Source organism: Bombina bombina, chromosome 10 (assembly GCF_027579735.1).
Source record: "Bombina bombina isolate aBomBom1 chromosome 10, aBomBom1.pri, whole genome shotgun sequence".
Classification (NCBI taxonomy): Eukaryota; Metazoa; Chordata; class Amphibia; order Anura; family Bombinatoridae; genus Bombina; species Bombina bombina.
The window spans coordinates 137,370,913-137,387,445 of record NC_069508.1 but is presented as its reverse complement, the minus strand read 5'-3'; the positions used below and the strand labels follow the sequence as shown (position 1 = coordinate 137,387,445).

The 16,533-nt window shown below is 36.2% G+C and overlaps 1 protein-coding gene across 2 annotated transcripts; it reads left to right on the top strand.

Moving 5' to 3' along the window:
• The first annotated feature begins 38 nt into the window (after positions 1 to 38).
• TYW3 (tRNA-yW synthesizing protein 3 homolog) lies at positions 39 to 14,073 on the top strand. 2 transcript variants are annotated; one of them, XM_053693913.1, is made up of 7 exons: positions 39 to 153; positions 246 to 421; positions 2,197 to 2,277; positions 5,182 to 5,280; positions 9,656 to 9,727; positions 12,510 to 12,643; positions 13,778 to 14,073. In XM_053693913.1, the coding sequence occupies exons 2-7, from the start codon at positions 248 to 250 to the stop codon at positions 13,971 to 13,973; spliced, it is 756 nt and encodes a 251-aa protein (XP_053549888.1). In that variant the 5' UTR covers positions 39 to 153; positions 246 to 247; the 3' UTR covers positions 13,974 to 14,073. The 2 variants fall into 2 exon arrangements, with proteins under 2 accessions (XP_053549888.1, XP_053549887.1); XM_053693912.1 differs by lacking the exon at positions 39 to 153 and having other exon boundaries at positions 174 to 421.
• Positions 14,074 to 16,533: the final 2,460 nt, after the last annotated feature.

Here is a 16,533-nt window from a genome sequence, read left to right as displayed (position 1 = left end):
TTTTTTGTTTCGTTATTTAGCTATTCGCTTTCAACAATCCGTATGCCAGGAAAAAAAAACTGCAAGTTTGTCCACCTCCAGCTTCCTTAGAAATGTAATGGCTGCCTCCATGCTGTAGCACTGCCATGGTACTGTAATACTACTGTACTTTCGGTGAGCAGCTGTGCGTGCATACATACATACGCAGTGTGTTTGTGCACTTTCATCTATGAGTTTACAGTTTCGTCTTCTCTGTTTTTTTTTAGTTATGGAGACTGTTCGAATTTTTAAGCACTGGAAGACCCAATCCTTAAATAAAATCGATTTCAGTAAAAAGGGCAGCGTGGACGAAGATATAGAGGATATAGTGAGAATAATCAATCAACAAGACTGTTACTTCACTACCAGCTCCTGCTCGGGGAGGGTCATCGTCATAGATGAAGTAAATTGTGTATTAAACGTTTTTCTGAAAAAACTGTTTAAAAATTAACACAGAAACAAGTTGGCAATTGTGTAAAAATCACAATAACGATTGTACTATCGGTCTTTTTTTCACAACGTTCCTTTCAAAGTGACACTGCAGCTATAATTTAACACGTTTACACCACCCTATAAGTGCCAGTACCTTGTAGCTATATTGCAGCTGATTGGTATATAAGTGGGGTTAAAGGGACAGTAAAGTCTCATGATTCAGTTAGAGCATGCAATTTTAAACAACTTTCCAATTTACTTCTGTTATCCAATTTACTTTGTTCCTTTGGTATCTTTTATTGAAAAGTAAAAATAGGTAGCTCATAAGAGCTCAAGAGTGTCTTTGGTACTCTTTGGCAGCGGTTTTGGAACATTATTTGTAGCTTTGTTATACAATGTTGCAAAACACTGCTGCCATAGAGAACTAAAGGCACTTGCAAGCTCTTGAGCTTTTTATGAGCCTACCTAGCTTTACTCTTCAATAAAATATACCAAGAGAACACATCAAATTTGAAAACAGAAGTAAATTGAAAAGCTGTTTAAATTGCAAGTTCTATCCGAATCATGAAAGTTACATTTTGACTTTACTGTCCCTTTAATGCCCTATTTTACAGCTGCAAGATATTGATCACAAATTCATGGCCAGTATATGTTGTACTTAGATCTTGAATGTAGTGAGATTGTTGCTCATGGCATCTCACTGTAAGAACAATTGGTTCTGGATACTGTGTTGTAGCTCTCTCATCCAATGAGCTCATGAGAATTTACATCCCTGTGGCAGTGTTGCCTTTGAATTTGATGCACATTTCAGCAGTCACAATTTGTGATGACGACCATATCAGCATTATGGCTGTGATGTTATGGCAGGTACAACAATGTTGGCAAGACAGATTTCCTATCACTAACCAGTGTAGTACTTGCACATTTTATTCAAAGTGGCACTGAATTATATAGCTGGGCACAAGCCTGAAAATGTGCATGTGTGCAGCTACTCCTGTTTAAAAATTGTTTGCATTAGAAATGTAATAGAAAGTAATTATTTACAATGAGCTCTTCTGTGTATGACTGTAAAGTAGCAGTAAACGGCAATGCAGCTCCCAGTGCTGATGGGTTAGTACAGCCAATCATATGATGTACCACTGTCCTGATAGACTTGTTACAGTTTGCTTCTGAAGTCACTCTGTACTAAGCAGTAAATTACAGGCACACAGCTGTATCACCCACCTGCCTGCTCTGTTAAGAAATTATAATACAATTTGGTGCTTTTAAAGCTGTAGATATTTTTTTAAGGTTTACTCCGCCTTAAATTAAACAAACAATATTATTATTATTATTAATAATTGTTATTATAAATAATAATGATTGAAGCATGGCTTGATAAACACAATAGCCAGGGGAGCCACTTGTTCTTAGAATATACAAATGCCAATGTCAGACTCCTAAATATTGTTACTGGCTCCTGAATGTTTAAACAGATTTGTTGACTCCTGGATGAAAATACAATCGAACAAAATATTGGCAGTAGATTTATAATGAAACCATGACAAAGGAGATTATAACCATTTCTGTAAGGTACCATCAGTAGTAGATACAGTGTTATATAAAGTGCATCACAGTTTGGCTTTTAAGTGTGGGGACAGAGGGTGAGGGAACTACATTAGTATATCCCTTTATGTATTCAAATGTATCCCTATTCCTTATTTTCATATAATTATATTTGAAACACTGATCTTTTTTCTTTGCTAGAGTTCAGATTTATCAGCAATACAAAAGCAGAACTGCTCATGGCTCTTTGTTACCCATCAGCTTTGTAATTCTGATAATGTGGTGAGTATTTGAATGGATATCTTGTTATCTTTAAAAGATCTCTGAGGAAGCGCATGAGAGCATGCGCGAAACATGTCAGATAATATGAAGCTGCTGTACCTATCTACTACCTGCTGAATAAAAACACTACTGACATTGGCTACCAGTCCGGAATCTCTGTCTTTTTCTTCAGTCTTTAAAATAAGTTAAATTGGTTTTAGAAGAACACGTTTACATGCATAAAAAATAAGATCACGCCTGGGTTTAACATATTTTTTTGTCATATTTTGTTTTAAACCCTTATTAGGAGTTTTTCAGCATAAAATCTTTGAGAAGAAAACCAGACACAAGTTATAGACAGATATTTTGGAACACGGTGAAGAGATAAATTAGCTAATGATACAACGTAAAAGGGCTGAAAAAGAAAATACTTGATGTACTTGAGTTGGAGCATATAGAAGAAATTTAAGGAACACATTCTACCTAAATAACTTCTAATGATCATTTATATTCGGTTCAGTAACCCAAATAATCCTCAAGTGATGTAAGGGTGTTAATAAGTCAGGTTTTTCAGATCTTTTCACTGGAATAAACATTAGATTTAAGGGACAGTCAACACCAGAATTTTTGTTGTTAAGAAAGTTAGATAATCCCTTTATTACTCATTCCCCAGTTTTGCATAACCGACTCGGTTATAATACACTTTTTACCTCTGTGATTACCTTGTATCTAAGACTATGCAGACTGCCCCCTTATTTCAGTTCTTTTGACAGACTTGCATTTTAGCCAATTAGTGCTTACTCCTAGGTAACTTCACGTGCATGAGCTCAATGTTATCTATATGACAAACATGAACTAACGCCCTCAAAATGCATTCACATAAGAGGCGGCCTTCAAGGTCTAAGAAATTAGCATATGAGCCTACTTAGGTTTAGCTTTCAACTAAGAATACCAAGAGAACAAAGCAAAATTGGTGATAAAAGTAAATTGGAAAGTTGTTTAAAATTACATGCCCTATTTAAATCATGAATGTTTATTTCGGACTTGACTGTCCCTTTAAATATTTCCATTTTGGACATAGTCGCTTATAAAGGTGTTTGCATAAAAAAAAAAAAGAGGAGACAATTATTTGAATTATTTTGAACTAAGAGGAAATACATGCTTGTACACAACTGATTTACAGGCATCTATTACTTACTGGCCAATAAGCTTTATTGGTGGACAGGGACATGAAACCCAAATGTTTCTCCTGATTCAGATAGAGCATGTTATTTTAACCTCTTCGCGATGGAGGCAACCGTCCAACTGCGATGTGACTCAAAACTGCACTGATTAGCTCCTGGGAGACAGCCTGCGCTGTTAGGCACATCCCTCAGTCAGATTCACCAGAGTTTATACCAGGAGGGGGGGGAGCAGGACGCTGGAAAACTTAGGACATTTCATACCTTCCTAAAGGTGTTTAAAACCTAGCTTTTTATATTGTATGGAACCTCCTAATGGCGTCTAGGGGCTAAACAACTTTCCAATTTACTTCAATTATCTAATTCATTTTGTTCCTTTAGTATCCTTTATTGAACAAGATACCTAGGTAGGTTCAGAAGCTGCTGGTTAGTGGCTGCACATATATGCCTCGTTATTGGCTCACTCAATGTGTCCAGCTAGCTTCCAGTAGTGCTTTGCTGCTTTTTCAATAAATGTACTAAGATAATTAAGCCAATTAGATAATAGAAGTAAACTGAAAAGTTGTTTAAAATTGTATGTTCTATCTGAATCATAAAAGAAACGTTTTGGGTTCCATGTCCCTTTAAGTTTGAATACAAAAAAGTACTGTAGTTTTATTCTGCACAGAAGCATAAGTAGGTGACTTTATTTTTTGCATATTCATCCGTAATTTAACTGTACAGCCTGCTACTGATTCTTAATTTCCAATACATTTCAATATGTCACTGTGAGGCCCTAAGCCTAAGGTTTTCAGAAAAATTTGCTCAGGCATTAGACTGACCACCAGTTTGTCTCCAATGTTTAATAGGATACGGAACCCAAAATGTTTCTTTCATGATTGACAGAGTACAGTATACAATTTTTTTTTTTTAACAATTTCCAATTTACTTCTATTATCAAATTTGTTCTTATGTTAGTCTTTGTTGAAGAGATAGCTAGATCTGTAGTGTGCACAAGTCTCTGGAGCACTATATGAGAGGAAATAGCGCTGCCATCTAGTGCTCTTGCTAATGTATAACATTGTTGCAAAACTGCTGCCAAATAGTGCTGCAGACATGTGCACACTTTTGAACTTGCCTCACTGCTTTTCAACAAAGGATAACAAGAAAACAATCTGATAAGAGAAGTAAATTCGAAAGTATGTTCTATCTGAATCATGAAAGAAAAATATAGGTTTTATGTCCCTTTAAAGTTTCCGTGTATGTGTTTAAAGGGACAGTCTACACCAGAATTTTTATTGTTTTAAAAGATAGATAATCCCTTTATTACCCATTCCCCAGTTTTGCATAACCAGCACAGTTATATTAATATACTTTTAACCTCTGTGATTATCTTGTATCTAAGCCTCTGCAAACTGCCCCTTTATTTCAGTTCTTTTGACAGACTTGCAGTTTAGCCAATCAGTGCCTGCTCCCAGATAACTTCACGTGCACGAGCACAGTGTTATCTATATGAAATACGTGAACTAACACCCTCTAGTGGTGAAAAACTGTTAAAATGCATTCTGAAAAGAGGTGGGCTTCAAGGTCTAAGAAATTAGCATATGAACCTCCTAGATTAAGCTTTCAACTAAGAATACCAAGAGAACAAAGCAAAATTGGTGATAAAAGTAAATTGGAAAATTGTTTAAAATTACATGCTCTATCTGAATCATGAAAGTTTATTTTGGCCTAGACTGTCCCTTTAACACATTTTTGTCTCTAGTTTGCAGCCCTTCAAGAAGCTACTGGCGATGCAGTGATGAAGTTTGAAGCCTTTGTCCTTCACGTCCAGTGTCGTATGTTGGAGGACGCCCAGCTCCTAGTAAGAGAGACCACATTAGTCTTCCTATGTGTGATAACAGCTTTTGGAAACTGAGGGTTTGGTTATAACTTTCTATATGTGCAGATGGGATCTATTTACTGTACAGTATTTATCTGACATTGGATTATGATAAAATATGAGTGATGAGCAACACATTTTTTGTATGAGACCTATTTCTCGTAAAATATCAGTGATCAAAAGTTAGAGGCTTTTTGGCACTTCAGTCCCCTGAATATTTGCTTTTATTCAAACAGCCAATCCCTCTCTTTTTCATTCAGCTTTTTACAACAGTGCTGTAAATGTGTTGTTGTTGCTGAAGATTTTTCATGCATCTTAAAGGGACATTAAACACTAAATAAATGCTTGATGAAATGATGCATTCAAAGAAAAGATTAGTCTGAGATTAACATGTGGAGAGATTTTTTAAAGTTTCATTTGCTGTTTAAATATTGAAAAAAATAAGTGTAATGTTTTAGTGTCTATAAAACAATGGAAGCCGCCATCTTGTAACTTAGGTTACCTTCTCTGCTGTGGCCAATTAGGGACAGCTATAAATAGGTTGCTAGAGTGTGCAGCCAATTGTTGTGTGGAATATAACAATGTTCTGTACTTCCATTTCTAACAGGAACTGAAAAGCTAGCAATTTCATAATGGAATTACAGGAAAAGGGGACAAAATAAATCATGAAAGTATATTGCAGACTTTTTTTTTATACATACGATTTATCATTATATATTACCATCTCAAAGTGTTTAATGTCCCTTTAATAAATTAACATTTTATGCAAGATTGGACTTGATTATAGGTGCGTGACTGCCTCTGACTCTACTTGGGAATATATAGCACTAAAGGGACATGAAACCAAAGTTTTTTCTTTCATGATTTAGAAAGAGCCTTTTAAACAACTTTCCAATCTATTTCCTAATTTACTTCAGTCTCTTGATATACTTTTTTTTTTTTTTTTTTAATTATATATAAATAGGCAGTATCTGCTGATTGGTGGCTGCACATAGATGCCTTGTGTGATTGGCTCACCAATGTGCACTGCTAATTCTTCAACAAGGGATATCTGAAGAATGAAGCAAATTAAGTAATAGAAGTAAATTTGAACGTTGTCTAAAATTGTATTCTCTATCTGAATCATGAAATAAACATTTTTGGTTTCATGTCCCTTTAATATTAGATACATCCGCTATTTTTTCAGTAAACTACTGGGAGCAATGACAAGTCATATATGTGTAGCCACCAATCTAACAGCCAGCCACCAATCTAGCAGCCAGTAGCTCATTACAGCTCCGGAGCCCAGAGGCAGAATTTTATTTTTACTTTCTGCAATGAGATTTTTTTTTTTTTTTTGTGAAAATATTTCTGCCGGTCAGTTTAAAATTAAATTAAATTTTAAATTATGCAGTTACACTAAAGTACTCGCTCAGTTGCAATATGTTGATTAACTGGAGAATGTAAGCTATTTTAAATTTTTCTAATAAGTTGCAGCAGTTGAAAAGTTTTTAAAATGTCTCTTAAATAAAATTATTTCCTTTTGTTCTTGATCTAACATCACATAATTATAAGGTAAAAATGTGCTAATAAAAAGGTGCATTGCTCACAAGAGCTTCTTACTCTCAGGAGTTACAGATTTACAGAGTGGGAAAGGCTAAGGGACAGAAACAGCACTGCTCCGTATTTGACTGTTTTCTTCAAACAGAGCTTTGCTCTGGCTTTACTATGTTAAGGAAAACTTACATAGTGCAGCCAGAGCACAGTGCTGTTTGAAGAGACCAGCCGGATGTTGAGCAGCGCTGTAAAGTGAAAGTGCTAATAGTTCCTGCATGTGTCCCATTTTTTTTTTTTTTTTTTTGCAGACATGCTGCATTTTTTGCAATGACTTCTCAGATCACAGTATGTTCTGCCTTGGAGCTCTGGAGCAAAGGATACCAAGGAAATGGAGCAAATTAGATCATAAAAGTAAACTGGAAAATTATTTCAAACTTAGTTCTCGATCTGAATCATGAAAATGTTATTTTGACTTTACTGTTCCTTTAAGTATTATGTCCCTTGCTTGTGCAACAATACAGATTTTGCTTAAAAACAAACAGTTGTCTTTTTAAAGGGATATAAAACCTGATTTTTTTTCTTTCTTTCATGAATAGAACATACAATTTTAAGCAATTTTCTAATTTACTCCTATTATCAATTTTTCTTCGTTTTCTTGGTAACTTTATTTGAAAAGTAGCCGGGAGCCGGCCCGTTTTTGGTTCAGCACCTGGGTGGAGCTTGCTGATTGGTGGCTAAAAGTAAATCTTTTGTGCTGAAAGAGTCATTTTCTGTCAAATGTAATGTTTTTCTAATTACTTAATGATCCGTGGGAGAGTATAAAATTAAATATATGAGAAATCACTCATTTATGTATATTTTTGTATATTAACATTATATTACTTATCTTTCCTACCTACCTCTGGGAGTGTAATTTCTTCTGCTGGCTATGTTTACATTTCTTTGTTATAGCCAATACTTAAAGGGATACTAAATCCAATTGTTTTCTTCCATGATCTTCCATGATTCAGATAGAGCATGCAATCATAAATGTAGCCACCAATCAGCAAGTGCTACCCAGGGTGCTAAATTAAAAATGGACCCGCTCCTAAGCTATAATCCCTGATTTTTTTCAATAAAGATAGCTAGAGAAAAAAAGAAAAATTGATAATAGGACTAAGTTAGAAAGTTGCTTAAAAGAAACCCATTTTTTTTCTTTCAAAATTTAGAAAGAGCATGCAATTTTAAACAACTTTCTAATTTACTTCTATTATCTAATTTGCTTCATTCTCTTGATATTCTTTGCTGAAATGCATATCTAGATAGGCTCAATAGCTGCTGATTGGTGGCTGCACATAGATGCCTCGTGTGATTGGCTCACCAATGCGCATTGTTATTTCTTCAACAAAGGATAGCTAAAGAATGAAGCAAATTAGATCAAATAAGTAAATTAGAATGTTGCTTAAAATTGTATTCTCTACCTGAATCATGAGAGAGAAAAATTTGGATTTAGTGTCCCTTTAAGTATTTCAATTTTCAATGTACCACAAATTTTGATTGATGCAGCAAATTATAAGCAATGTGAAAGCATCTTAAAAGGGTTAGAACTCTTTGCATTGTTACTGAAATAAAAAGTACACAATCAGAAAGTTGAACTCATACACTTTTAAAAACACTTACTTTTTCTTAGAAACGAAGCTTGCATAATTATACAATTTTATATCCTCATTTCTGTATAACATGGCTCCTGAGACCGCCCCTAATAGAGGGCTGGATTTGCTGTTCTTACATAGAAATCTTTTAGCCAATTGTGCGACAGAGCCGATGTATGTGTTTGAATGTTAATGAATCCGTGTTCGCATGCGCATTCCCTATTATGAGCATTTGGATGCTCAATGGAGAAGTAACTGACAGCTCTCCATGTTTGATTACCCCCTTTAACGCAACCGGCGAGGGCTTGATGAAGCAGCAGCTGACTGTGGGGGAAAGGAGTGAGCTATGCGCATGCGTTGTCTAAAGGGGTTGCTAATGAGCATGCGGGACGCCATTACTGTTCTACCTAGGTAGAACTCAGCAATTTGTCAACATAATTAGAATAAAAATGGGTTTGGCAGAATTAGTTATTTCAGTAGCAATTTGGTAAACTGTAAAGATTAACTGATAGATGTTATTTGCTTATTTGAAAAACGTGATATGTTTTAAAAAATGCAAAGTTTTTTGGGGGGTTTACTATCCCTTTAAGAGCCATGAAAATAGCTTACAGACGTGCCACGAAATACTGATGTTGTACATTTGGAAAAACAATGCATAAATAAATGACCAAATCTTGCACGTCAGCATAGAAGGAGGAAATGTGATTGATAGTGGCACCCTATATACAATTTCAAAGATTAGACGCATTTCCCTGTGGGCATTTTCTGTGTATGTCTGTACTTTCCTCTTTTTCTCTATCTGAAATATACAGGTTAAGCTAAATCTACACTAGAGCAGTTATGAAAAAAGTAGGCTCTGTTAGGTCCCAGTAATGCCTTGCTGCTCTGGAACTGACTTTATGTGCTTTGCAGGGATTAAACACATTGGACTCAATTACTTAAGCAGCAATAGCTGCTTTGTGCCCTTGCAGGGTAGGCTCGCTCATGCAACCATGCTTACCAGTTAAGTGGTTAATGTAGAGAAATATACAAGCAAGCGTTATTGTTTAGTAAGGTTTAAAGGCACTTTCCTATAAGAAACAGGATTTCATGCATTGTTAGCATTTCTTACAGTTTTTCCCAGTTACGCCTATAGATATCTAGTGTTCTGTGTGGGTAATGTCAGCTAACTTGTGTCTTCTGTCTTTCAGCACAATGTGGCCATAAACTCTGGCTTTAGGAATTCTGGAATCACTGTGGGCAAGAAAGGAAAAATTGTTATGGTAATTTGTTTGTTTTGTAAATTGTTATTATCTTTTTAAGCAAAGTGGCGTGGAGCTTACACCTTGTCTATTACATTTAAAGTTGTTCTGGCTCATTCGTGTTTAATGGGACAAGATACGCAACATAAATTATCCCTGAGGCAGCTAAGAGAAAGAAAGTGTTATGTGTTTTCCTTTTATACATAGAGATGTTTGTGTGATATTTTCTAGTCGGCTTTAGATAGATCATCATTTTCAAGGGATTTATCATATGGGCAACCTGTTCCTTTAAAGTGAAGGTAAATTTTCACGAATGAGTGCCCGACTTTAAAAATATTACTAAAAACAGGGGCACTTGAAAGTTTACATTTCACCGTTTTTGTTAAAATACTTACTTTTTCTTCTTGCTAGCTGGAGCAGCGATTTCCCCCGCCTGCAGCTTGTCTCTTACGTCAGCAATGACGACTCTGGCTTCCTCCAATCACAGCGTTGCCTCAGGCAATGATTCCCCTGGGGGGAAAGCCGTGATTGGAGGATGCCATATTCGTCATTGCTGACGTAAGAAGAGACGAGCGGCAGGAGGGGGAATCGCTTCGTGAAAAGGTCAGTATTTTAACAAAACGGGTGAATTGTAAACTTTTATGAATGAAAGTGCCCCTGTTTTTAATAGGATTTTTAAAAACTGGGCACTCATTCTTGAAAGTTGACATTCACTTTAATTATAGGCTGGGATGATACAGCCAATCAGTATTGTCTGGGCCACTGGAATGTAAAGCACACATGCAATTTTAAACAACTTTTTGAATTACTTCTATTATCAATTTTCTTTGTTTCCTTGGTATCTTTTGTTGAAAAGCAGAGATGTAAGCTTCGGAGCCGGTCCATTTCTGGAGCACTATATGGCAGCAGTTTTGCAAGAATAATATCGATTTCCAGGAGCACTAAATGGCAGCGCTATTTCCTGCCACGTAGTGCTCCAGACGCCTACCTAGGTATCTCATTAACAAAGAATATCATGGGAACAAAGCAAATTTGATAATAGAAGTAAATTGTAAACTTTTTTTAAAATTGTATGTTCTGTTCTGTCTGAATCACAAAATAATATTTTTTTTGGGGGTCTCAAACCCCTTTAAGGAAAAAATGTCAGAGCAGTTGTGCAAAACCTGTTATATTCTGTAAGATGCAAACAGTACCAGTGCATTTTGTAAAGAAACACTGTGTTATGCTTGCACAGCCTGATTGGGAGTGATGCATTCAAATGGCTGCATTACTTTTGTTTCTGCTAAAAAAATAAATAATGTTACTAGGTTTTATTTAACGCTGGAGGAACTAAAGGAGTGGAGGTCTGGTTACATAGAGTCTGTATACTCAGCTGGATCAGTTAGTAAAAGGATTGCAATCAGAGGCCAATTAAAGGGATATACTATAAAGCAATCATCACAATATGTATTATTCATAATTTTAAAAGGATTTTATGTGCATGGCCCATTACTTCCTGTCACAGCCCCATATGGGGGCTGTAATCTCTACAGGAAGACTAAGGAGTAGCTTTCCCAATGATGTGGTTGCTAGGAGACACCTTCCCTAGCTGCAGTCAGTTTATCGCCCATGCTCATTAGAGGACTTTTGCTGTGAAAATCATGTGTCAGCAGAACTTATGTTATTTAATGTCACTTCTCATCTCACTAAAGGCAGTGGCTACACTGAGAATTGCTCATTTTGAGAGGAAACAAGTAAATTGTTTTCTGATTCTTACACAATCTGTTTGTATGTTTGTTTTGATTAAAAAAAATATATTATATATATATATATATATATATATATATCCCTGTTTCATATCCCTTTAAATCTCCAAAAAACAAAAGTACGGCAATATCCGACTGCAGTCAGGTAATACCTGGTCAACCAACAATGCTAAAACATAACTTCCTGCCCACAACGTGTCCAACACTTCCCATTCACCGTATAACCCATTAAACTTAATTTTAGAAAAATAAATTAAAAGAATAAAATTATTTATTTCCTTAGATGATTTTATTTTTAAACAAATTCTCTTATTTTATTAACAACTTCAAAGGGGCTAATCACGTGAAGTTAAAGTTGCACATCTGGTACACCCCCCCCCCTTCTGCTCAAGAGCAGCATATATGATCAGTGATTGGAGCGTCCACATCTATACCTGCTCCTGGTTGGTTCATAAGCTGTATCTTTATCTGAAGTTGCACAGAATCATTAATGTCTTATTTAACCCCTTGTCAAGGAAATTGACACAGAGACCAATCACTAATTAATGATTATTCTGCAGTGACGTCTCACAAAAGAATTCCAATCTCAATCAAATCAGTATGTGATGTCATTTAGCAAATGAGAAATTTAATGTTAGCTGCGTTTAGATACAATTTAGACCAAATATACTTAAAGGACCAGTCAACACAGTAGATTTGCATAATCAACAAATGCACTTAGTCTGAACTTCAAAAGAGTAGTAGATTTTTTTTTTTTCTGACAATTTTAAAAGTTATGTCTTTTTCCACTCCACCTGTACCATGTGACAGCCATCAGCCATTCACAAATGCATACATGTACCATGTGACAGCCATCAGCCATACACAAATGCATACACACTTATTCTTGCACATGCTCAGTAGGAGCTGGTGACTCAAAAAGTTTAAATATAAAAAGAATGTGCACATTTTTTTTAATGGAAGTAAATTGGAAAGTCGTTTAAAATGGCATGCTGTATCTGAATAATGAAAGTTTAATTTTGATTGAGTTTCCCTTTAACTTTCTTTTGTTTTTGAAGGCTGTAAGGAGCACACATTGTTTAGAGGTGCCATTAAGTCACAGAGGAAAATGTTTGGTAGACAAAGATTATATTGAGTTTTTGGTACACACGGCAAATCATAAGATGGAAGAAAACAAGACACGGATTGCAAGGTTAGTCCTCTACTGCTACAGAGTCATATTTAGCCTGTTAGATATCCTTATTGGCTAATTTGCTCTTCTTGTATGTATTGTTATTTATGTGAGTCTGCAAATGTAGCGATACTATATAATTTTATAACAAATAAAATAAGCGTATTTCATATATGATTAAAAGGACAGTCTATTACAAAATAAAATAAAACAGGATATAAGCTTTATCCTGAAACAGAGAGGGAATTCAGCACTCCTAATATGAAAATGTAAACGCTTTATTAGCCAAAATAGTTACAAAATTGCGAATATATCAGGCAAAAAATGCGTACCCATCCCAAACCTGCACAAAGATTATAACAATAGTCTGCTAGTTCGCAAGTGCACTTATGTTTTGTCATATGTCTTATAAAAAAAATAGCCTCCCAAAACCAGCCTAAATTTAACCTTGCAGCAGCCGTGAAGTTGCTGTTCATAACGTCACAAGTAGTACATTGTATTAATAAAAAGTACCTTGGTCGAGAAGAGCACAAACTCGCAAGCTTACATTTCTAAGATTGAAATCCTGGCAAAGCAATGACATAGTTAAAACCTTTTAGGATATAGTTGTACAAATTCTTTGAGGGCAATATACTGGCTTTGCTTTCAGGACATGGGGGCCTATGTATCAAAGATCTTGCGGACCTGATCCGACAGTGCGGATCAGGTCCGCAAGACCTCGCTGAATGCGGAGAGCAATACGCTCTCCATATTCAGCATTGCACCGGCAGCTCACAAGGGCTGCTGGTGCAACGCCGCCCCCTGCAGACTTGCGGCCAATGGGCCGCTAGCAGGGAGGTGTCAATCAACCCGATTGTGTGCTCAGAGCAGGCGGACAGGGCTATGTAGCAGCGGTCTTTAGACCGCTGCTTCATAACTGCTGTTTCTGGCGAGTCTGAAGACTCACCAGAAACACGGGCCCACAAGCTCCACACGGAGCTTGATAAATGGGCCTCATAGGCTGGACAGCTCATGCTTTGAAGAAGAGAAAATACTAATAATTTATGTGCTCAATATTATAGTTATAGTTACTATATATAATAACCAAAAAGTGCACTGGCATTGTCAAACAAACAAAAAATACCATCTAGTTAATGTTTCCTATTTAATCTGTAGGTTTTACAGTTGTCTTCAGAGTGCTTTGCAGAAAGGAGAATGTGTCCGTGACGAGCCTTGTAAGGAACAGACCTCAAGCTCTGTCTACACTCGCAGACGGAGGAGAAAGGAAGAAATCATAAATTCAGACTGTAGTTTAGTTGGAGAAGTTGATGATCCAGAAGCAGATCTTGCACTTTTTAATGATGATCACTGATATCTGTGTACATTGCATTCCAAATCAGACTGTTTTAATTTATTTTGTATATTTTTTGCGTTCTTTTCTTTTAATAAAATTAAAAGATTTTTTTATAAAATATTTATAGTCTGCAACTTAACATGGCACAGAAACAAAGCTGGTAAACATATGTCATGACATCCTAAATCTTCTAGGTAAAGGAAAAGGTTACTCTTCTAGAAGACCCTCACTCATCCCAGCTGTGGGTAATAATATGGAGTTGCTCCCTCTTTACGTCTATAATGGAACAGGTCAGGCACGGATGAGAAAGTCTGGCACCCAATCCGCGTTCCATTTCATCCCACAGGTTTTAAATGGAGTTGAGATCAGAGCTTTGTGCAGGCCATTTGAGTTCCTCCACATCAAACTTGGCAAACCATGTCTTCATGGACCAAGGTTTGTGCACAGGGACATAGTCATGCAGTAACAGGAAACTGTTGCCACAAAGTTGAAAGCACCCAATTGTATAAAAATGTATTTGTATCCTGTAGCATTAAGATGACCCTTCACTTGAACAAAAGGGCTTATCCTAAACCCTGAAAAACAGCCCCAGACCATTATTCCTCTTTCACCAAACATTGCAGTAGGCACTATGCATTCCAGTTGGTAATGTACTCCTGGCATCCACAACACCCAGATTCTTAGATAGGGAAGCATTACTCATCACTTCAGAGAACACATTTTCACAGTCGCTGCCAATGGTTGGTATTGTGCATGTTAATGTGATGCTTGTGGAAAGCTGGTCGTCTATGGAAACCCATTTCATGAAGCTCCTGACGCAGAGTCTTTGTGCTGAGGTTGCTTTTAGAGGCATTTTGAAACTCTGTAATGAGTGATGCAACAGATGATAGACGATTTTTACCTGCTACGTGCTTCAGCACTTGGGGGCTCCGCTTTGTGAGTTTGCGTGGTGTACCACTTTATGACTGGGCTGACGTTGCTCCCACACACTTCCTCTTCACAATAATAGCACTTATAGTTGACCTGGGCAGAAATTTAATTAACTGACTTATGGCAAAGGTGGCATCCTATGACAGTGCCGCATTTAAAGTCACTGAGCTCTTCAGTACGACCCATTGTACTGCCAATGTTTGTAAATTGAGGTTTCATGGTTTGGTGCTGGAAAAGGATACAAGAGTATGTGTCCACCATATCACAGACTGGTTTTATTTGACTGTTTACTAAAAAGTAGTAACGTAACCTGTTGATAATTATTACTCAAGAATGCAATTTTAACACTGAGACAAATACATTTTATCTTAGTTAAGTCTTTATTTAATATTTCCATTTATATGCATATCCCTTTCAAAACTTTTGGAACACTATTTGATTCTAAGGGCAATATCTAAGCACATTTGTGAGATGTAATTGTCTTAACTATTAACCCCTTATTATTTCTTTTAATATGGTATTACTAGTTCTTCTGCAAGTGCTCCTCAGGGAATTATAAGATAGGCATTAGTTAAAATTAAATTTGTAATTATGTCAAAGGAGCTTTGTAAAGCAATTAAAAAACATGTTCTGAGAGTTGAAAAATGTTTCCGGCACCAAATTGCAGCTAAGATTAATATTTCTGGGAGACCAGTACAATGCACACTGAAGACATTTTCTAAAACAAATTATTTTCTTCCAAAGCAAGACTAGACAGACTTAAAGTGTTCACATGCTTAGAAGACCATTATAACAAGCTAATATCATTATGACATAGAGCAGTAGAAGCATTCACTGATTATATCCTACTGACCCAGTAATGTCCTACTCCAGTGAAAGAGGCACAATCAAGACAAATTGGAAAAGGTGATCTTTATGGGAGAATACCAGTCTCTAAACTTCTTCAAAAAAACAAGTATAAACATTTAGCATGATCCAAACAATACAGAAAACTGGAAAAATGTTCTGTTTTCTGACTATTCCAAATCTGTTGGCAAACGTAGAGTTGATGTGAGGCAAAATCAGCATGAGTGGCTATAATGTTCAATTAAATATGGTGTAGAAAATATTCAGGTGTGGGAATGAGTTGCCTATTCTGGTAAAGGTGACTTCCACTAGATTAATTACACTTTGACCAAATAGATGGACCACTCTTCTGCAGAACAATAATTGTTCTGGCTTGAAGTTAGAAAGATTTTGATGGCAGATAAGGATCATAGGTCCAACAAGCCTGCCCATATTTCCTATAAATATATTTGGAGGATTGCCTTATGCTTATCCTAGGCATTTATGAAGCCCCCCCGCCCCGCTGCAGGGTTTGTCTTTATCAATTCTAACATAAGTTTATTCCATGACTCAACCACCCTTTCTGTGAAGTGCTTTCACAAATTACTTCTGAACCAATTACTCTTTAACTTGAGACCATGCTTGTTTCAACACTACATTTTGTACCAAATTTCAAGTTGTCCAGAATAATAATTTCCAAGTCCCTTTGCCTCTAACAGTTATACACTCCCTTCTCACTATTATTTTAAAAGGACATGAGTCAAAATTAAACTTCATCATTCGTATAGGGCATGCAATAAAAAAAACAATAAAAACACTACTT

Coding starts and splice junctions, on each gene's coding strand:
- TYW3 (XM_053693912.1), top strand. CDS start 209: ATGAGTTTACAGTTTCGTCTTCTCTGTTTTTTTTTAGTTATGGAGACT. Junction 2,278..5,181: donor TTTGTAATTCTGATAATGTG/GTGAGTATTTGA, acceptor TTTTGTCTCTAG/TTTGCAGCCCTTCAAGAAGC. Junction 12,644..13,777: donor AACAAGACACGGATTGCAAG/GTTAGTCCTCTA, acceptor TTTAATCTGTAG/GTTTTACAGTTGTCTTCAGA.